General features: G+C 43.1%; 1 protein-coding gene across 10 annotated transcripts in view; it reads left to right on the forward strand.

Annotated features, from left to right (window-relative positions):
• The window catches only part of dlg1 (discs large 1), a 311,020-nt gene that overhangs the window by 228,107 nt on the left and 59,339 nt on the right, over window positions 1-23,574 (forward strand). For all 10 annotated transcript variants that reach the window (XM_012376102.2, XM_012376104.2, XM_012376103.2 and 7 more), the window contains 2 exons: window positions 18,812-19,087; window positions 21,394-21,606. In XM_012376102.2, the coding sequence (XP_012231525.1) occupies window positions 18,812-19,087; window positions 21,394-21,606 (489 nt within the window). The remainder of the gene's footprint in view (window positions 1-18,811; window positions 19,088-21,393; window positions 21,607-23,574) is intronic.

Raw genomic sequence — 23,574 nt, forward strand, 5'->3', positions numbered from 1 at the left:
CATCGCGCTGTCAAAGGATTAATCCCGTTAATCCGCGCCCTCGTCAATATACGACCGATCATTTATTATATCGTTGTACAGAATTATAGATGCGCATTATAGATTTTGACAATCTCGCGCGCATTACTGGAATAATCTCGACGTTCTGAATCCAGACGGATTTTAGCCGAGGTGCGACACGACCTCACGTTGCTACTTCCCCTTCCCAGATGCCGCTACTTCGGTGCACATTATTCATTCAACGGGGGGTTGATTAGTCCCCGTTGGCCGCCGACCTTTTAAATCACCCTTGTCTCTCGAATGTGCAAACACAACCATCGCCTCCTCCTTCAAAACTTCACCGGTCTCGTTCCTCCGCCACGGCCCCGCCGGAAGATTCATAGCGGGCCTGATTCGATTTGCAGCGCCGTTTGAAATTCAGGCGAGGGCGTATTTCATTCGCCGATGGTCGGGGGACGGCGGGAGGGAGGAGAGAGAGAGAGAGAAAGAGGAGAGATTGGGTCGAGGGAGGGGCGGCCGGTGAATATCGAGCTTGCCAAATGGAGTAAACTGCAGCCTCCGGCTCGTGTAATCTTCCGGAAGTCGCCGTCTGCCGTCGATTACCCTTCTCTCTCTTTTCGTCTCACCTCTTCGTTTCCTTCTTCTTGTCTCGTCACCTCTGTTCTCCTCCTCCTCCCCCTAATGCCACCCTGTCTTCTCCCTTGGACGCGCGTTTCTCCCCTTGGCCTTGGCGGTAAATCAGGCGAAAGGGGTGCCGCATGATCCAGCGAAATGAAGCCAAGTCGTTTTTGCGAGACGACGTCGCGTCGACGCGGGAATCATATTTCCGCCGTGGCTCCCGGAGAACTGTTTGCTTTTCTCGCCGCCGCGGAAAAATCTCGCGCCAGCCCGGGAAAATGACAGTCTCTCGTGAATAGGGAGATTCATGGCGAGACGCGAATTCCTGGACGGCTCGGCGAATTTCTCGGGTGTTCATCAATACGCGGGCGGATATCGGTTTTGGTATTCATTTCTTTCGGATTAGTGCGCATACCACATACAAGCATGCGGATGTATACAAATACGCGGAGAGATATAACCACTTTTTATGCAATCACCGTAAAAAAAAAAAAAAAACGGTTCGCGTTGCTAGTTAGATCGAACGCGATACACGAGAGTGACGATAGAGATGTTATTAAACCGATAAAACTCCATTTTCTTTTTACGATGGCTACATGAAAGATGCCCTTACGCGCTGCAATGTATACTTCATCTCTTGGCATCCGCGACGGAATTTTAAATTCACCGCTCTTCTCCTTCGCGTTCTCTCGAACGAATTCGTCATTAAACTTTCAATGATTATTTTAAATTATTGAGATTGCTTTCAATGATTTCCGCGTTTCTCATTTTCTCGACCGAAATTTCGCGATAGCGCGCGACAGCAGGGTGGGGTGCTTATTATTTGCAGTAACATAATTTTGTTCTTGATAATGAGAATTGTAGCATCACGGCATGCTTATCTGTACGAGTCATCCCGAGATCCGTTTTACGCGAGGCAAATCAGGACTCCGATCGTCGCCTGAAATTTGAAACTCGAGTTGCAAGCACGCTTTCCCACGGGAAAATATGCTATTCCGTATTATCCCAAGCCGTCGAAATCCCAGGTCCATCAAGACCTTCATTTCGGCTTCCTTCAACACGCCGTATTTTCCCATGTTGCACCCTAGTCATTATGCTTATGAGTTTGCATCAAAGCGTATTAGATCTTTACTTAATCACGAAACAGCACTAAAATATCAACAGCGCGTTGAAAATGTGTATCTCGCGTGGATGTTAAATCACAATGATCTTGCAAAATTATGCAATTTATCACATCAATCTGTAACTATAAATTCTAATTGTATCGAAAACTATAAATTCCACACCGGAATAATTTATACTACTGAAGTATCGCGCCTGATCAGATCGTGTTCTCTGTTATATTATCGGCCGCGCTCATCGGAATAATCGATATCGCATCTCCGCCTGACACGATCCATTAGTGGTTAGGGATCATCGGCCAGTAGCTCATGTTGATTACCACGTGGTGTGCACCTCCTCCTGGCACTTCCCGTACTTCCGGCCCTATAGCGTTGCATTATAGGCTGTCGGTATTATAACGGAACACGTCGTATAAATCACGTCGAATGACGTGCATGCGTCGCTCTCTCGGCGCGTCCCCTGGCGTCGACGCAAATTGCCGACATTAGTCGTTAGTGACGGATCATGACTGGCCCTTCCGTCCCGAGGAGATCGCCGGTGCCTGTCCTTCGTGCCGCGGTTTCACACGCGCAATAACTTAATTCTGCAAATATTTGTCCGCTCACTTTTCAGTTCTCGAATGATCTATCTACTGACACTTCATCATATTTATCAAGGCAGAATCGTTTCCAAGTTGAAAACTTTATTTCTTCCTTCTTCAATTTCAGGTATATCATTAATCTTATTTAATTTTATCGTTCCTCCGGATATATCGTCGTTTCTACTTCTTTGTTGCCTCCCTTTCATTTCTGCGGATGAATAAATAAATTTCTTCTTTCCCGCTGTTCGCCCCGCGTTTGATTCCGCAATGCATTTCGAAGGACAATCGTTCGAATCAACGGAGCACGAACGCGCAACGTGTTTCTTCAGCTCTTAATGATTTTTCCGATACGCCAGGTATATTGCGTGCCGGCAATCATTTATCTTTATTTCACGGAGGATACTCTGTTGCGGTTCGCGCGAAGCGCGGAATTTATATTAATGGTGGCACGCATAGATATTAGGAATAATTACGTTTTTCCGTCGGAATGCCATTCCGCAGGAGGGACTCCCGCATCCGTATAAATGTATAACATTTATTGCGCGGGAAGTACTGAGATGGATTGCATGTTATTCTGTTAATAACGAAGAGTGTCCGTTACATTTGCGTGTGAATTAGCTGCGCCTTGTTATTCCATTTTACAATGTAAATCCTTCGCGGATTTAATATTTTATCACTATCGCTATTAAAACGTCGGTCAAAGACAGACGCTCCGAAAAAAAATCCTCCGAAACTAATCCTTTACCGCGTTCGCTCCACAATTAACGGAGTTTCGTGGAAGTTTCGGTCGGTAAACTATGCAAAAATTATCCGAGAAAGTTTGACGCGCACCATGAATGCGGAGGTACGAACAGGGCGAAAAGACGCCGTGGAAAATCAGCTTCTTTCTTACCTCGTCACGCGGAGAGGAAAGATTTTCCGCTCGAGTTTTCGCAGCCCGTAGTGCCAGTAAATATCAAAATAAGCGATTTTGCGAAAGCGCGTGGTCCCCGGTGCGTTCGGGCGGAAATGTTTGCACTGGAATTAGGGCGCCCGCAGCCAGCCGGGGCTGGCACATGCAGATACGTGTTCTCCGCAGGTGCATAAACTTTAACTCGCAAATTCTGTAATCGCCGCAATCGGCCCGCTCGTTACATCCGGGCAAACTGCAAACGCAGGTTTGCGCTGCGCGATTGTATCGCGAGCGCGATCGATTCGATCGGACATCGCTAAAAGCGCTTTATTTCGCGACACTATCCTAATCGCTCGTATTGAATCGTATTTAGCTCGCGCGACGAATACGAATGTAAACAATGACGGGTGTTTCGGTGGCGGTAGCGCGCAAGCAATTTTGCAAAATTAACAAGAACGGTGGAACGAATTATTCGCGTAATTAATTTCTATCTTTACAAGATAAAATGATTTTATTAAAAATAGCAATGCATAACGTGCGAGACGTAGCGTGAAATGAATCTTATTACGGATATTGCGCCGCGAGGCGCGGGTGCTTCAAGGTGTCGTAAATATTAATCAGCCACGGCGAATATCTTCACTGCGCGAAAATAATTAATGCTTCGGCGGATAATCCACTTTTATAAAACGTTCGTTTCCCTGTTCGGCGATCGATATAGCGCCACCGAGTTTATGAATTGATTTATGAAGCGGGAAACGTCCGGGCGTCGGTTTCCATCCGAGACGGTTCGCCCGCATCTGAAAATTGGAGAATATTATCATAATGTATTCCGGCTCATCTGCATCGGAATTACCGAGCAGATAAGGACCCCGAGTTCAGTACGAGTGCGGTTTAAAAGCGGGGACAATTTTCCCTCGGGAAAATAAGCGTATGGTAAACCAGTTATCGGAGCATACGATTACCGCGCGACGCGCGCACAGTGTTTGTCGTTCGAAATTTTCTGTACTGCACTCCACGCTAATTTGCGAATCGCAAATATTATGTGGTGAATCAATGGGATAAATTTAAGCGCCGCCGAATATCGATATATGCACGTCGGATTAACATTGTCACAGATGTTGCGATACATAATTTTCCAAGCTGTCGTTTGTGGCAACAATAAATAGAACGGATCGTTACTCCGATAATGATACCGACGATAGGACGAAATGTATTATTCATGACTCCACGTCTCCTCTTCACGTGGAACCTTTATTTAGCGGTAAGTTAACATTAGGGAAGCGAGAACGACCGAGGCGCCAAGTCCGCGATGAAATCTAAAACCTGAGGAGTGTATTTAGGTCGGCTTCGTTGTCTCTGGCAGCTCGTTCGCCCTGACTTTTTAAAACTACCGGACAATTTCCGTGGGTTTATCTTCGCGAAACTTGCTCGGCGCGCGGCGCAAAGCCCCGCCGAGTAATTTGAACGAAAAGTAAACTCCGGGGCTCTTTATTTTGCTTGGCTTCTGTAAGGAAACTACTGTGTCTCGGCGAATCGACGTGAAATCGTGACAAACTCTGAATGTTATTTTAAGTTCGTTATTTCGGTCGGAATAGCGCTGAAACCGCAGCTGTCAGCACGATCTTGATGTATACATCCCATTTTATGAATTATCTCACGTTTCTATGCACCTTTATTCTCTCTTCGCGTTATCTATTCATAAACTCGCTTTTTAATCTACAAGGCGAGATACAGTGCCGTCTTTTATTCAAACACAAGTTCCCTCTCGTCGATCTCGACTGCATTGCACAAACTCGATCGACGAAGATTAAACACTTGACCAGTCGTTTACAATAATAAATCCGGCACTCGAGAGCGGAGGCAACCTGCAGATTATTCGGACATTCGCCTTATCTCGCTCAACGCCCTTAGCGTCGCTAGCCTTAGGCACAATTAATCTTTATGACGGTGAATCTATTTGCCAGTCAGTACTGTGCGCCCCTGCGCAAACTCATTCCGCAACACCGCTGTCGGTATCTCGTCGGCACTAAGCGGGCACTCGCCGCGGAAGGAGAAACGGGAACGAGATGCATCGATGCACCTGCCTGGATTTCGGGATGGCAGGCGCGGAATAAGGTCGTAAACTCCGCTGGGCGTAAACCGGCAAATGGTACGCGCCGGAGTAGAATAAAGTTCGGCGTTCGGCGTTGAATCGGAAAATGCCCGGGCCGATCGCCTCGATCAAGCGCGCACTGTTGGTCGGGCACAGCGACTCATTCGATCTCCGTAAACCGTGAAACACGATACTGTAACTCCGCGTGCCGCGATTACTAGTCGAAACTACCGAGGAGTTGCACGAAGGGGGGGAGGAAGCCCTCGGAATAGCTTAGTTTGTCTCTTCTGCTTGCCGGAAACTACTCCTGCTCGACGCGCGTAGCGAGAGTTTCGACGATCATAGCGACGATCATACGTTCCAACCCTCGGGATATCACGACGCTAACGCTGAATAAACAATTTGTTGTTTCCTCTCGAATTCGAATAATTTCCAGAACAATTCGAGGGTTGATATTTCCATTTTCAATTTATTTCTAATTTAATATTGTATTATATCGATGTTGTAATATCGTTACTTGGAAACTGGTTTAATATTTTTAAGCAATTTTGTTTTGATAAAATAAAGTTAAAAATATAGAAGAATTTTCAGTGCATTAAAACATTTCGCTGTTAAATATTCTCTCCGGTTTATCTAATTATCGGAAACGCTTAATATTTTTTACATAATCAATTTTATGCAGAATTACATATGCTCTTATTGTTGCTTACGAATCCGTCGATCGAGTGTCGTGCCGAGGGAAGTGTGCATCAAAATTAGCGTGCCTCTGATATCCGCAGTAATTCACTGCGACACAGATTGAAATGATATAATTGAACTTTATAATTAAATTCGGACGCGTCAACCCCTTGTAGGGAACATCTTTACTACCCGTAGACTATCTAGAGATAACGACGCTCTAAAGCGTCTTAATCCCCCGCTGAAATTCTCGAAAGCACGAGAGTGAGCGTGAAGGAGGAGGGGAGGGGGGGGGGGGTTCATACTTTCCGGCGTTCCGATAAATTCTCGCAGCGAGAGTTTATTGCGCCGCGAGGGCGTTCTCGAGCATTCCGCGGATTAACTCGTCAGAGTGTCCCCCAAGAAATCGTCCGCTTCGCTTACCTCACAGACTATGCCGTATCCTTGAGGTTGTATGCAACTATGCGGCGCGGGTTTGAAGTTCGCCGCTGCGAAACTTGCAGTTGCGCCATCCTCGGCTCTTTTCCGCAATAGTAATTAGAAATTACGAGTGGCGCGAGGGAAGTAATTAGAAATTCGCGCAATTTCGGCCATCGTCGCGAGGATCGATTCGGCGCGCGACCTCAAAGAGAGGTTGCGAACCGCGGCGCGGGAAATGGAAGAGGATATTGATTCGGATTTGCGCCTCATCACTTCGCACGCGACCAGGGAAAACCATTCTGGGAGAATAAATGGCTCGGCTTAATCGCCGAGCCGGAGTAGCCGAGATTGAACACTCGGGTGCAACGTGCTGATGAAAGGAAAAGGCGCGGTAAATTTGTATAACTCGCTCGATTGAGTCAGCGCTGAGTAAATTATACAAATCGAGCCGTCGAAGAAGCCGCTGCGACGGAAGAGATCTGCATATTACGCGGAAAGTTATGAAAGGTAAACTGTAAGAGACAGAGAGAGAGAGAGAGAGAGAGAGAGAGAGAGAGAGAGAGAGAGAGAGAGAGAAAGAGCGATAAAATGCATCGGTGCTATATATCGCGAGGAATAATGGACTCGGTTATTAGAGCCAATCGAGCGATGAGAAGAATCAAAGTGTTCGCGTTTCGCGTCTCGAATCGAGCCGACAATCTTGTCTAGAAACAAGATGCGAGCGCGCGATTCTGAACTGTACATACTAAACTCTATTTTACGGTATTACGTAGCAAGTTCGAACAACGTGTCGGTTCACACGAGAAACTCGTGCGGTTCCGCCGTTCTTCAACTCCGCGCTGTTATTGCGTCCGATTTCTCCGTGTAATCTGATAAAGATGTGCGGTCCTGTGGAACGGATTTTTACGAGGGTAAGCAACGTTTGACAACCCTTTTCGCGTGGGAGACAAACCCCCGGCGTCGGCACCGGTTAAAAAAAACGGTGAAAGAAAAGCATTCGGACGTGACCTGGATAAGGGTGGCTCGACCGTTTCGCCCGAAAATGCACAGCCTTTGGTTTGCTGACAAGGAATACAGGATTGGAATAAATTCGCAGCCCTTCGTGCTTAAGCATTCCGATGCCCCTTTCCGTTCTTTGTTTTTTAAGAGGAAATGTTATTCGATGTCATTTGTTATTCCGTTAATATGATCAAAATATAGAATGTTTTTATATTTTTAGTATCAAAAATTTATTGGTGGAAAAACAATTGCTTGAAAAGTAAAATATATTGTAAAAGTGTGCAAGATAACTTGTAACGAGACTCATTAAGGCTTTTGACGAAAAGTAAAAGCTGCCCTTGATCGAGACAGTAATCTGATGAGATATGCAAATTTCTGCGGCTGGCTGTGCGAGGAGCCTCTTTCCTTGAATCGCTTTCATTTTGATGTCTAGACTTTTGAGTTTTTACTTTACAATACTGCTCGCTTTATCTACTGCGTGATATCTCTCGCCTCGGAGAACCTCTTATAATCGAATTGTCTGCAGAAGTATAAAGAAACATAAACATCTGAGGCTGCATATATTTTCCTGAGACAAGCTCACTCGGGAAAAAAATAGAGAGAGGTATTTTCTGTAAAGTTTGAACAATATGAATGTAAAATACGTTGTACTGATATTACTTACGGCGCAATTTATTGTTTCATTTAAATTAATAAAAAAGGAAAATGACTACTACGCCTGAAGTCTCAAGATCGTAATATTTCCGCCGTATTTTCTTGGGAATTTTACAGAACAGTTTTGTTCTGAGAGACTTTGTCCTTCACTCACTTGAAATATTCTCAAGTAATCAAGAATATTATTTGTAAGGTACACAATGAATTAAAGTTATCACGATCGTGGATAGGGTTCATCGTGAGCTTCAATCGCAATTCCTGGCAGTGCTCTCGCAAAAGTACTTTCGAGATTTATGCGACGGCAGTAATTTTTATTTCACTTCGGAAAATGGTCGGAATTTCTCATGCGGTTGATCGTTTTTTTTTACATTCTCTTACGGCTTACGGCCAGATATTTGATTTGAAACGTATATCAGATTAATAAATAGTGTCCATTTCTCGTTTTCTTAAACGCATATGTACATCTATAAAATTGTTAGCAACTCGAAGTTTTTATTCTTCTAATTTTTTAAGGATCTTCGACGAATAATTAATATTAATGAAATTTCAACGTTATAAATATTACAGATAATTTTAATTTTTATTCTAAAGTTCTTACTTTCATCTGCAGTATCATGAAAATACTGATATTTAAATTATTTTTTTATAAACGCGCAGAAACCAATTTGCATTTTTAACTTATGAAGAGAATTTTTCGATATGCATTTCTCTGTAAAGAAAAGCTTTTCCTTTTCTCTCACTACTTTGACGTACTTTTTTTTAAGCAATCGATATTTTATTGGAGAATTTTTGCAACTTCGGAGAAAAACGTAATAATAAATTTTAAGATTATAAACATAATAAATAGTACATCAGTTGAGTAAAATAATGGCGAGAACATCTCTGTTTACATTTCGTCTTATTTTACACAAGAGATACAGATGCCGACGTCGACGCCGAGATGTCGTAAAAAGACCACAATTTGTTTATGTTTGTTTTCACCGTTCATTCGCGGGATTTTCTCAAGCAGGAGCGCCGTTAATGAATATTTATACCATTATCGCGGCCCGTTTCTTCCTGTGTAAAGAAAGCTTAACGCGCTGCCGCTCGCCCGACCTTCTCCACCTTCGCTGCATATTTTTCAGGCCCGGTGGAGAGACGCTCGGAAAAACAGCAGACGTGTAAGTCTTCTAGATTTCTCCGCCAAGAAAAACGCGGAAGCATTGAGCCTCGTCGTTGCTGAGAGTTGCGATTAAATCGTCGGAATGAATTAGCTACAATTAACATTAAGAATTTAGGGATATTTTGCAGAAGAAAATTAAGTTAAACAGTTACGCGTCAGAGAGAAAATAATAATACAGCGAAGTGGCAGATTTAATCCATTTAAAAACTTAGAGGGTCAAACCGGGGATCATTTTGTCGATAGAGATAAAAGATATCGGAATTTTGTCGGGAATAATGTTTAGAATTTCCATCGACTGCTGATCGTTACGCGTTAAGCATGTGTTAAAACGATCAATTAACTCCACTGCAATATCCGTTGCAGTCGCGCGAATTTTCCGATACGTCTGGGGAAACTTCGCGAGCGCGCCGCTCGCAAAAATTGGATCGTTAATACAGTCTCATTAATCACGCTTCCTCCCCTCCTCAAACGGCGTATGAAATTAATTTCGCACGCCGTGACTTTTAATGCCAGCCGATAAATTTGTACGAAATTAATTGCGCGAGGGTAAGTTATTTGGGCGCACTCTCTCGAGTCGATTACGTCGCTCGTTAGTGTCGTTGCTTTCGTTTAAGTCTCTTACTTCAACGCGTGTTCCGATAACGTTCATTAAATCAATCTCTAAGTTTACGCGCGTTTTTCAACAAGTTTCACAACACGATGAACGGTTTATTTCTTCAACGTTTCTATTTATTCTCAGTTTATTGTCATTTTACTATTCCTGGTCATTTTTGTTACTGTCACACATAAACTGATCTGATTATGACATAAACCAACTTTATCATCAATCAATAATCTTTACGTTTTACGAATGTTAGCTACCAGCCATTTTTATGACCGCCGAAGTGTTCGCGTTTTCGACACACACGATTGTTCGCGTAGCGCTATCAGCGTAAATTCACGCGTTCGTACATCTCGCATCCATACACTGTCCGCGTTTTATGCGCGTTTCGGATATCGCGAGTTTACGCCCGGGGTAACACCGTGCGCGTGGAACGGGGGAGAAGAATCACCGTGTTAAATCCCAGAGCATGCGAGCTTCATGAATTAAATCCGCACCCGCCGAAAGCCGCGGCATGCTAAAACGCGAATCCACTGTTATCGTAACGCGATGTCGGTTCCGCGAATAGAGACGCCAATGGAGCGGGCCGACACACAGAATTAACGCTGCATTCTTAATGGTGCATCAAAAAAGCCGTGCGAACCGTTTTATATGCATGCCTTAATATTCTGGGACATTTAGCGGCACAAACACGAGATAAATTTGATAAAGTATTCGTGTTTTGAGGATATTTGTCGAATCGCGGATTGTTATTTTATATTTATTGCAAAATTATTGCTCTCGAAATTACATGATCTGATTTAATAGTTATTTTTTAAATAATTTCGTACATGAATTGACTTTATGTGAGTTTATTTATTCACATGCCATTTATCTCAATCTTCTTCAATCAAAATGAAAAATTTTAAATTAACGCGGACGATAGAGATAAATATATATTAGATTATTGCGATTAATTTAAACTACATAATATTTTCCGGGATGTAAATCAATTATTATTGAACTGATGATGGGGCTAATTTATTCATGAATTTATTAAGAAACATGATTGCGAGGGTACTTTCTAAATTAAGCTTAAAAGCTTGGGAGAGGATTGGCAAGCTTTTTCGACAGCGCAAAATATGAGAAAAGAGCGGACGCGTTGAAAATATTAATTTAAATGCTATCTCGGTTTGCATTTAAATATGGTGACCTCAATAACCGCCGGCGGATTCATTGTGTAAACTAATTTTTCAATTAATTCTTTCATTTGCTTATTTAGGAAAAACTTGAAGAATTTTAATATAATACTTGAGAACCTTCTATTATTATTATTATAGTTGTTTTTTTTTGTATACCATTACAAATAAAATATTTGTCTAGAAATAATAAGTTAAAGTTGTCGAAGAAAAATTTTTGTCACAGTGAATATGGCAATAATTTTTCTACTTGCTGGTCAACTTTAAAATAGATTGAATTCAAAAATAGGGCGTACTGAAATATGCGGAATTATGATCGCGATAAGTTTATCGAATGAGTAAATTTTTGTGCGATTTCTGTGCGGTGAAGTTCGAGGAAAAGCTCGAGTGGTATGCAAAACGCAACTAAGCGGCCGCGATTAAACCACAAAATTAAAATCCCTCGGTGGCGAAAGCACACGTTGGGTTGGGATGAACATTAAATGGCGTTTTTTCCCTGACTTTTTCCAGAAAACGTCGCGATTTTGTTAATCCTTGCAACGTACTTCATAATGTCAAGTGTACTTTCATATTACGCCACTTCACAGATCTCTAATTTGATGTTTTTTCTTCTTCGAGCAACAGAAATTTACGTGGTCTTAGCATTCATGAAATTCTTTACTTTCGCAAAAGTTGCTTCCTACGAAAATCCTGGACAAATAATTCTTCACCGCGCTTTATATTTATTTTAACACGTTAAAGCTCGAAAATCGTCGATAGTCGACATTGTGCAAAAATATTTTTTATTATTAAAAATATTTAATTCTCTTTATATTACGGTTAGAATTTAATGTAATGCAACTTACGTATGTTAAGAGGAGAAAAATAAACGTAATTTTCGTGATTACATTTAAAAAGAATAACAATTCTGCGTCGCGTTAATTAAATGCCAGCTTGGCTTTCTGTACCTTTTCAACTTATAGTTTTTCTCGACGTCCGGCCTAGTTTCGCAGAAAGCCGTATAATTTTTTGCGAAATTAAACCGGAGATTACGAGGGATGGATAGATCGTCGCGTGTTCGGGGCGAATGGCCGCGGTTCCAAAAATTCCAGCAGACGGCTCCGCCGTCATAGAGCGCGAAGCACAAAGCGTGAACGGCGAACGACACTTCCGCGGTCTGGCTTGGCCCATAATTGAACGAAATAACCAGCCAACTCGGACTTGCTCACAGACGCGACGACGCCTTGTGTACAACAGACCAACGAGGGGCTTTTTCTTGCCGACGGAGTGGCAATTAGCAGTCGTGGCTCGCGCCAGTCACGGCGATATAAGTTTTCGTCGCGAAAACGGCATAAACCTTCAGCGTCGATCTGACGCCACGCCGGTTGGAGGCGTTCCAATTTTGCTAATGCACTCGACGAGTCGAGTAGTTTCGAGTTTCGGCGCGCGGATGCATTCGAGGCTCTCACCTTGGACCGCGGTGCCGTTTAATTCGCGACGAAACTTTCAGCCGGCACCCTTGAGTCGTCCGCGATAATCTGACCGGCTAACCTTTATTGTTATAAATTTCAGCGTAGTCCATTTACGCGATTGGTTGCTGTCGCCAAATTTGAATTATCTCCGAATATCCCTCGGCGAATACGCGTTGATGGATTATTCGTGCTGCTATGATGTATACATATAATGATGAAAGCCCGCGATTGGTTCAACATTAAATATTAATGATGTAGACGGAGTAATCGATAGAACGTAGTGCAATATTATACGGAATGTTATGATATTTTTAGTACAATAAAGTGATGCAGACTTAATACAGACTTGTCGCAAATCGTGTATAAAGTTGCATAACGGACTGCCAACATATGTGATTTTTCGCTTGGCGAGGCGCTCTCTCGAAAAAATGCTCCGTATGCTCCCTCGGAATTCAAGAGCCGAATAAAAGGGCGCGTTTTTTGTCGTAATTTTCCGGGACAAAACGGTGCGCCATGACGACTTGCGCGAGGCTTGGGTTACCTCCGACATTAATTCCTCTTAACACGCCCCGGTTCTTGCCTTTTAGCCACGTGCGTTACTTACGTTACCTTGGCAGCTATTGTACGCAGGCAGTATTCACCAGACGTCTAGCAAAGAGGAAGTATTAAATTCAAAGGATTGCACAAGTCCCTTCCCGTATTACATTCACGCCGCTTTGCTCGTGTCTGATTAAAAGTGACAAAATTTATTTGTTAGTTTGACGCTTACGTAAAAAGCACACAGATTATAACGGTAAATCTAAATATCGTTTTAATTTTCAATTTATGAATATAATAATTTATATATGTACAATCGCACTACGGCAATTCGATGAAATTATTATTATATTATTGCGCAATTTATATTTTTCTTTATATTTATGTAATTCATATTTGCCAAAGAATTTCGAAACATTTTTATGTAGTAGATTTTTATAATAAAATTTTTATGTTTACACAAATTAATTAAACATCTGCAATTAATCGCGTTAAATTGAATAAAAACAAGAAGCTGCGTGTTTGAAACGAGTGGAGTGAAAAAAAAAGATAATTATCACGTTTAAATCTACCTGTCGCGCGTTGATTCGAAAACTCTACAAAACGAAAAAAATTATTATCCCGTTTTGAAATTTTTTTCTCTTCTTTCTCTCCTTTCTCTTATTTCGCTCCGCTCGGTCTTTCGCAGTTTAAGTTCCTCTATTTATCTATCTCTCTCCTCGCCGCTCATGAAGTGTAAACTCCCAGGCGAGACGGCAAACCTTCGCACGTCAACCACCTCTTAATAACAAACCCTCTCGACACAGCAGCTCTACTGCTTTACCCGCCATTTACTTGGACAACGACAAGAGGCGAAGGAAGGAAGTCAGGATACAGCCGACAGTTATTTCATTTGCCGTTAAACCCGCGGCTGCCTCAAATCACCGGTGACGGAATTTACACCACGACCGTCCCGCATATAAACTTCCGGACTGCGAAATCGAAATTCACACTCTGCGTATTATCTTATCAGCGTCCTTCGTTCTTTTAGGAAAAATTCTCGCTTTTATCCGGCCTCAGTTTTTCCGAAACGATAAGACGATAAGAACGGCTCGACTTTCTCCGTCTTGATAAAGTCTCGAACTTTTTTAGGGATAAAAAAAGAACTTCACGTTCTTGAAAGCTTTCGAAGAATGCGAGAATGAGCAATGAGACGATTACTTTCAAGGTCGGCGTAGCCTGAAATTCGCACTATTCGCTACGAAATCTGGCTATCTTTACCCGGCGCGCTTGGAACCGGCGTACCGACAAAGGCCGACGAATATAGCCAGTTCTGACACGGCGGGATGTTAATTCGAAACACGCGCGGTCGCGATGATGGCGTCTCCCGATATACCGAGCCAAGTTTCTGTGTCCGTTGTCGCGTAGGCCCTTCGCGGTCGCGTTGCTCCAGCGTCGGTTAAAAATATCGTTTTATGTATAAAAGTGACGGAATACAGCGCAACGCGTTTGCGTCGCGTGACACTCGAACGGTGGATTTCGTAAATGACTTTTCTGGCGCAAATTTTACGACGCGCTAATTGCAACAACGTAAAATTAGCACACGCGGTCAACGAACGACGCGTGCGATGAACGATCCATCGATCAAATTCCACCGCGTTTCGGTTGGCCGGTTAATCTCCACGGCACGCCGCGATTAGGACGCGTGCCGTGTTTATTTTCACAGGGAGTCGGAAATAGCCGACGGCGAGCGCGCGGTGCGCTACGCCCGATATTATAATAGCGATGACTGGCGCGGCGGACGCGACAGTCCACGCGCAAGTAACGCTCTGTTGCGCGAGAACGGGAGCCAGATAACGTTATTTCGTCTTGACCGCGCGACGGAAGCCGCAATCTCGCGTTTTCCTGCGACGGTATCGCACGTATTCACAATTGCGAAAAAAAAACAAAAAAAAACGCTGGCTCGCCGATGTGAAAGTTTAATCAAATTCGTAAAAATCGCGAGTAATTATGCGCATTATTAATTTTATGGCGTAATAATAATTGAATTAAAATTTCTAATTGCGAACGTGATTATTATTTGCATCTTGAATCAAAGTGCTAATCAAGTGTCGTGGAAAGTTTATCAGGATGACAAACATTCAATAAAAAACATGAGCGTGACAATTGACGTGCGATGTGCGATGCATATAAACGTTCGTGTCGCGCTGTCACAACACGTGCTTTCGCGAGTTCATTCGCAATGAAAGCGCGACACTCGGCACATCGCGACATCGACGCTGTTTAGTTGTCCTACAATGTACGCGCGTCACATAAAGCGCAGCGTGGTTATATACGGTGCCGCGTCCTCGCGGTAAGAGGCAAAAATCATCGTCGCGCGATGAATAAGCGAAGACGCGGCGGTTGGCGTGCATTATGTAAAACGTATAAATCTGTCCGTCACGTGTAATAAATCATCGGTCAAACGTTACGCGAAGCAACACCTGCTCGCTATTGAAATTATTCGGGCTGGAGCGCACGGCGAGCACTCGTCGGCACGGATATAATCGGATCCAGTGGTGCGGAAGTGCAAACATCGCACAAGTACATCGGCGTTATTCTGTACACGAATGCTGAGATGGCGTCGGAAAGATCCACGCAATGGAAGTGATAATTACCGGCATGGCCAATCGAACTCAGAAAATGGTAATTAACGGTTTGATATTACGACACACTTGGTCGAACACGTTTGCACGTACGTTCTCATGCTACGTCGCATAATTTATGACAAGCGTAAACTCTTGGGACACGCGGGTTTGTCATTATCGCAACTTCCGCAAATTGTGGTTGTTTAAAACTACTTAAGTAAAAAACGAGCAATCTATTAGAAATAGCAATGACAGCAATGACTATAATTTTAGTTTTATTTATTCTCTTTCTGGTTGTAATTCTGATAAAAAAAAGTAATTATAAATATCAGAAATTAGTATGAAATAATGCAAGAGAGTATAATTTTACATTTCAATTCATAAAAGAAGAAACGATCCGCTTTTACAAGCGCAAAAATAAATTAAAGTTCGTCAGAAAAGTAATTAATAAAGAATAATTAATGAGATCATGGCCGATAATGTTTCAATTCATTTGAATCACGGCGCGCATAAACGATAAACACGGCTACCGCATAAAATGCAACGACGCGAAACACGCGGACCAATTAATTGCCGGTAACGAGCCATCAAACGAATCCGGTAAACGTGGCTGTGACGATGCGTCGCGCAGTGCGCGAAAGCGCGGACCTTCTCGCACGATTAATTAGCGCGGCTGCATAATCGCGTTGCTAATCACCGGCTAATTCTCGCGCGAACATAATTGCTGCGACGCAACGTTGACGAGCGCTACACCCGCATCGTCGAGCGCGTCACTGATGTGCGCTCGACTCGACGAGCTGCTGCTGCTGCGATGCGGAGGAACAGCGGGAGGGAAAGAGGGAGCTTAACAGAATAGCATAATTCCGGCGCGATTAATTCGCGATTCCGCAATATGCATCGAGCATCGCATTGCGCGCGTCAAATCTACGCACGGCGGATTGTCCCGATACGCGCGGACGGTACAACGCTGCAGGTGGATCGGAATGTATCCCTGGACGCATTCCGATATGCGCGCGCGTGCGAGAGAGAGAGAGAGGGGGAGGGGGGGATGCCACTATACGGATCCTTTCGCCTTCCCTACTATTACCGGATCCGTTTGTACTACAAAGCACGCGATCGGAATGGCACGTACGCGGATAAACGCATAATTGCGATGATGATCGGTCCGCGCCCTCTGAAAGGCCTTTAACCCTACGGTACATCCGGCGAGGAGCATCCTGGCAAAGGATCTAACATGCAACCGATATGTTGTCGAGTATCACGATCACTCCTCGTGTCAGTGGCTTCAGGGAAAATTGATTATTGCCTCTACTTGCCAACCACGTTTCGCGATTGCATTGCCATACCGGATCCTACGGCGGGGATATAAATCCTTTGATTGGTAAATTGATCTTTTTTTTCGAACGTGCAATTTTTATTTTTATTTTTTGTGAACAGTAGATATTACACGCGGATGTGTCGTAAGATGTAAAGTATTTGTAGTATTAATAACAAACGTAACGGCAATGTTTTAGGGAACAGAGATTGGATACATTTAATTTAATTAAATTTCAAGGTATTATGTCAAATTGTATCGCTCGATCGTATCATAATTGTGCACATACAAATGTATCTTAATATACTAATACCTCCGGGGACATGCAGTGCCGTTGCACTACGAGAACGTGTCTTCAGTGCATTATCCTAGAGCTTATTTGGCTTTCGATCCGATTAAAATGGTTTTGCATGCTCTAGTGGATTGCGCATAATTGCATTGCGCGTACGTGAAGGATCTTTGGCGTCTGCCTCCTGCAGCAAATCCGTGTTATTTCATTAGGCGTACAAGCTCCCCTCGGGAAACATGTTGATCGTACACAAATTTTCCGCTACCACCGCTGCAAATTTGATTACTTCGCCATTGTGCTCGCGTTCGTACTTCAATACAGGTCTTATAATAAGAAATAATTGTATTTTGCGTTAAACTTTTACTTATTAAACGCGATTAAGTCCAATCTCGTTTAACTTGCACGAAGAAACTCACACGGAGGATTTTTCTGGATGTTTATATTTTTAACAGCGATAATCTATTTTTCACTTTTTTCTTTCCGTTTACTTTGGCTTGCTTTTGCCATGCGATGACATGCAATTTAAAGGCACGGAAATTGCCTATACTGATGCGATTGACCTTCTTTAATTATCCCGCCGTTACGGAATATTAATACTATGTCTCGCGCAAACGTTGCCCAAAGTTAATTGGACGACGAGGTCTTTCAGAACTCTCGATCGGTAATGAGTTTCTTTGCCAGCTTAAAGCCACGCCTCTAAAAATTTTCCACGTGCGTCAACTTGCAACGAGATAAAGTTCATGCGGAATTAACCAATGAATAAACATTTTTATATCTAGGGACTATTATTCTTTAATTGGTATCTTCTAATTAATATTCTATCGTATAATAAGATGATATGATAAAAGACAATCGTTCGATATCACATCGATCCACTGAAATACTCGGGATATATCAATTATTCATTCTCTCAGTTTACCGCGCAGAACCTTTCTTTTTCCAATTGTCTATGAAAGGTTTTGCTCGACCATTTGAGCAGAGATCACGTGGAAAAGTCATTTTGATTTTCCTCGAAGAATATTACTCTACAAAACCCGCTATATACCACACGCGACGCGAACAAAGTGCATTGCTCGGTGGAATATGGAAATAGTGTTTCGATATATGGCGCGTCAGATGGTGTCGAGAGCTTAAACGACGCTCTTTGTCCCCGCATAACCGCCATCGATCCCCGACACTGCACGACCTAATCTACTCCCACGTGAGAAGCTCAAAATCAATTAACCGCTTAACCTCTCCTCGCGTACGGAGGGCTTAAGTTCACCGCGCAATTAGGATTGTGGATTTTGCGCCACTTAGTGTGACAGTCCAGAGTTGACCCCGTGCTCTCGCCAGAGGTGTCTTTTCTTTCTCCAAGAATTCTCTAAGACTTTTGTGTTTTTACTAAGAAAAGTTAAAGAGTAAAAAAAAATTTGTTTTATTCTCAAATTAATTAAAAATATTACCTTTCGACTTTTCTTTGCATTACGTTATTTCTGTGATGTGTTCAATGATTCTTTTTTAATTATACTTTTAACTACTCAATTAATAGAACAATTCCACCTGTAACTTGGTTAAATCTCATGAGGAATCACGAAGGATGAAAATGATGAGAGATGCGCTTGCTTGTGCTTTCAGGTGAACGGCGACGATGACTGGGAGTACGAGGAGATCGTTTTGGAGCGGGGCGGGGCGGGTCTAGGTTTCAGCATCGCCGGCGGCACGGACAATCCGCATTATGGCAACGACACCGCCATTTACATCACCAAGCTTATACCGGGCGGCGCCGCTTCTGCGGACGGCCGCCTGCGTGTCAATGACACGATACTGCAGGTGAACGACGTGTCCGTCGTCGACGTACCGCATGCGGCCGCCGTGGACGCGCTCAAGCGGGCCGGCAACACCGTCAAGCTGGTAAGTTTCGCCCTCCACCTCTCAGGTCTGGTACATTGATGCGAGCGCATGTTACTTGTCTCCGTTGTGGCGGACCGCTTGTTTCATTGACAAGCGCTTACAAGCGGTTTGATCGGCGATCTTGGGTTTAATTAATACAGTATATATTCCTGTCGATGAAGAATCTTCTCCTAAAAACTCATCAGTCGTTTGAATTCAACGATTGCGAGATACGAGCACTCGCGCATCAATCGAAAATGAAGCCCACTCCCTCAATCGATTATTTTTAATTGATGATATTTAATTTCGAATTGCAATATGTGTGGATTGCAACGTTCAAAGGGAGAAAACGCAATTAACTAAAGATTAATGTTAACTGACGCATTAAACGTATCGTACACGGTGCCGTATGTGAACCGACGTATGCAAATCTGAAATCCGAATTTAATTGAATGCGTTACAGCACACTGTTACTACGATCACATGCCATATCATATGCGCATCTCAAGTGCGCAGATTTAATTGCGCGACGAATGTGTCGGGAATAATTGAATTGCAAACGTTGTAATGCGTGCGCTTCCTATCGCCGAACTCTCGCGCTGAGTATCCATATTCATTTTCTCAGCTATCCGCCGATACTCGTTAATCGAGTGTTCAATTAACCGTACATTAGTCAATCATTTTCGGTATGTATTATCGCTGCTTACTTGATAACGCGAATCCCGCTGCTTTATCACGCATGAAAAATATCTGCAACGCGCATCATCGTCAGTCTGAATTTGCCTCCAAGTCTGAATTGATGTTACATTAATCATTTCGCACGCCGTTATCTCGCTCGGTTTTGCGCGATTTTATTCTGTGCTCCGCTTTCTCGTCGAACTATCTGCGATTTTTTTTTTTTTTTTCGAATGTCGCCAGTTTCACGGCGACATTGCGAGTCTCGAGAAGTTTCGCGGGATTGACGGTCTTCCCTGGATTCCATATTTGTCATAAAGATGCGTCGAATATCTTCGGCTTACGCCTGAGAAAAGTCCCGAAGCGACGATCACTCACCCGGGCCTTTCGAGGTTCCCGTAGCTTGGCAAAGTCGCCGAGGGATGAGGGAAAGTTTCGATGGGATCGTTCGTTACGCGCCTCTCGGATATACGTTAATGTCACCCTACGAAAAAAAAATTCTCCCCAGGTGAATTGCCGGTGTAGCTCACTTTCCGAGAGGAGAGGATCGATGGCGCTGCAACATGAAAATCGAAGATGTCGAGCGTGTTTTCATTATGAAAACTTTAACCGGGGGCTTTTTTCTACCACGATACTGCATTCGGATTTTTGCGCTGAAATAACACCAACGCTCGTAAAATATTCCGGAAATAACTTTTTCAACGACTGTCGAGATTTTCGAGGCACTTGAGGTTCTACACGAGTCAGCATCCATGCGTTATCAACCCTTCCAGTATGGAAATGACGATGAGGGAAGCATAAAAGCGTTTATGGCCGGACCACCCCGCATATTATTATTCCGACGTGAAATTCGCTTCGCGACCACCTCTTGTTGCGCGCAAACCCTGTCCTTAAGGCGGCTGTCAAAGACAAATTCAATTTGCAATATGATTTTTTAGATAATTCAGAATCAATTTAATTCTAAATTGAATAAATTATCGCGTCAAACTCTAAAACGCGAGTTTTTGAATATTTGACACGGGCTGTTATATTTTGCGTTACATTTACTTACTTTAATTAATTAATGCAATGCAGAAACTATATAGTCATGTAACTATACGCTTGATTTATTACACATTAAATACGTCTGCCGAACTCATTTTTTATGTATATTGTCATTTATTATGTAGAGTGTAAAATGTGATTTTAAATAATGAAGGGAAAAATACTATTCATATATTTCAACGCGATAAATATTGCAGACGTTTGTGCAAAATGTATCAATCGGCAAGCGAAACATCCAGTAATGCGTTTCCCATGTAGAGTTTAATTAACGTACCGAACCGCCTTAACGGCGATATAAACGGGCCTTTAAGGAGAATTGCGTCGAACGGGAACAAATCCACTTTATAAATCTCACGGAGTAAACGAGAGTCGTTCGAGAGGGGATATATTTCTCCGATCAACTATCGGGCGGGCATTTAATTACGTGGATTCATTGTTACACCGGAATGAAAGAGCGCGCGGGGTTTCTCTTTTAAGCGCTTCTCTCTCAAAGCGCGGCCGATATCGCGCTCGAATTTAAACGTCGGAGTCCCGGAAATACACTCGCTAATCGCAATGTCTTTGGAGCTTGCGCTCAATTAACATCATGTCTGCGCATCGATTTTCAGTATGTACGCCGACGGAGGCACACGCAGCTGATGGAGATCGAGCTGATCAAAGGTAACAAGGGTCTCGGCTTCAGCATTGCCGGCGGTATTGGCAATCAACATATACCGGGCGACAATGGTATCTACGTGACCAAAATCATGGACGGCGGGGCCGCGCAGGTGGACGGTCGCCTCGTCGTCGGTGACAAATTGGTGGCCGTCAGGAACGCTGTGGTGAGTAAATATATCGAACCATTTGCCTTTTTGCACAATGTTTTTTTTCCGTCGTAATATTACATTGAAAACACGATATGTTTCGTGTATAGATTCAATACGAGCTGCAAGCTCGTTCGCGATTTTTCGCAGTTGACGAGCAGCACGTGTTTGCAGAAAAATAAAGTCGCGACTATTTTTCATGCTAAGAGAACGACGCGGAAGCGCCTCTTTCGTGACATCTTCTCTCTTTCTGTACACGTAGCCGAAGAGATAAATGTAGATGAGGGAGATAGATTGCCCTGCTTTCCGAAGCTCATGAGTAAATTTAAGTAATTGATCGGGTCCGTTTTCTCGCGATAAGGATCACGCGGCTCCGGAAATGAGGACGATTACTTTATAATGACGCACGTGGCGCGCTTTACACATATTTCATTTTCCAAGTATCCGGAGGATGAAAATCAATATTACGTCGAGCAACGTAATAGACGTATATCATTATGTTATATGAATAAAGCGTAGAAAAGTTTCGGAGCACTGTCATAAACAGCTGAAATTTCCATGCCGAAAGTTTAATCGAATCCCGATCCACTCTCGATCCTTCTTTAATTTTTCAAATTTTATAATAACGTGGAATTCCGTAATGTGTTCGGTGATGTCGCTAAAAATATCGGGAACGATAAGAAAAAGTACTTGACATAATTTGGATTGCGGATTGAAACTTTAAATAATTTATTTGAGTGAACGCAGTTTTATATCTCCGACAAAATCTACTGAAATCTCATCGCAGACCTTTCATCGACTTCGAATAAACATAAAAATCGTTCTTCGGAAATGCGGGAAATAAATTGTCTATCGGAGAATACATGTATATAAATCGCCGTGAAAAAAACGAGCCGTGCCATCCCTCGCTCGGGCTGTGAAAACCGTTTCGAGTTTTATAATTACTCCCGAAAACTTTCGGCTCACGCGCGCGCCCGAAACTAATTACCGTACGATCGATAATTACTTCGCCACGCGGGAGAATAAAACGTAGACGGCGAGAAAGTTTCGGAACGCTGTCGTAAACAGCTGATTATGAACAAATTTCCATGTCGAAAATTTAATTGAGTCCAGTTTACATTAGAAATTTTAAGATTTTATGTAACTCGGTGAGACGAACTCGTGACACGTTTTCGGGATCGCCAAAAACACTCCCGTTATTTTTGGCTATCCCAGAGAACGTGCCCCGAATTTCTTTCATCACATTATAAGGTTTCAAAATTCATAATGGAGGGATTTGGAGAGAGAGTGTGCGGATAAGAACTCGATTAAACTTTCGCTATAGAAATTTCTACAGTTTTTTTTACAACTGAAACATAATCTTAAATCTCGCTTCTTTAATATTTTTATAAACTAGAAATTACTAGAACTAAAGATTACAATTATTTTAACGCCTTGAGATTTTAACGCTTGATTCTTCCATTTGAGTGTAATAAATTTGGAGGTGAGATTTCGCGGAGAAGTCGAGTCGCTCTCGAGTAACTTCATCATCGACAACCACTAACTGCCACCCTCGAGAGGCGGCATGAAAAAGCCCGTGGCTTTCAAACGCACTTTCACCGCGTGGAGAAAAAGAGAGAGAGAGAGAGAAAGCGTCTTTCGATCGTGCACGCGCGATTCTGTATTTCACCCTCCGGCGACAGTCATAAATCAAGCCGACCGACTCGTTCGCTTTAATCGGCGCTTTTTTTGGCGCGGCTCCCAGAAGGAAGGGTGCCTTAAAGCCGGTGAAATCGCCGAAGCGAAAAATCGTAGACTGGCGAAGCCTGCCGTCGACCGAAGCTGTATATCGCTGACGGAAGAGCTATCAATTACTCCGGCAGCGCTTTGGAAAACCGTCTAATCTACTTTTCCTATCTGCACTTAACCGCGAGTTAAGAACGGATTTCTTTCCGAATAACGAGCATGTTTGATCTCATTGGTTTAAAAATGTGAAATTTACTCGAT

The sequence above is a fragment of the Linepithema humile genome, chromosome 2 (assembly GCF_040581485.1).
Source record: "Linepithema humile isolate Giens D197 chromosome 2, Lhum_UNIL_v1.0, whole genome shotgun sequence".
Classification (NCBI taxonomy): Eukaryota; Metazoa; Arthropoda; class Insecta; order Hymenoptera; family Formicidae; genus Linepithema; species Linepithema humile.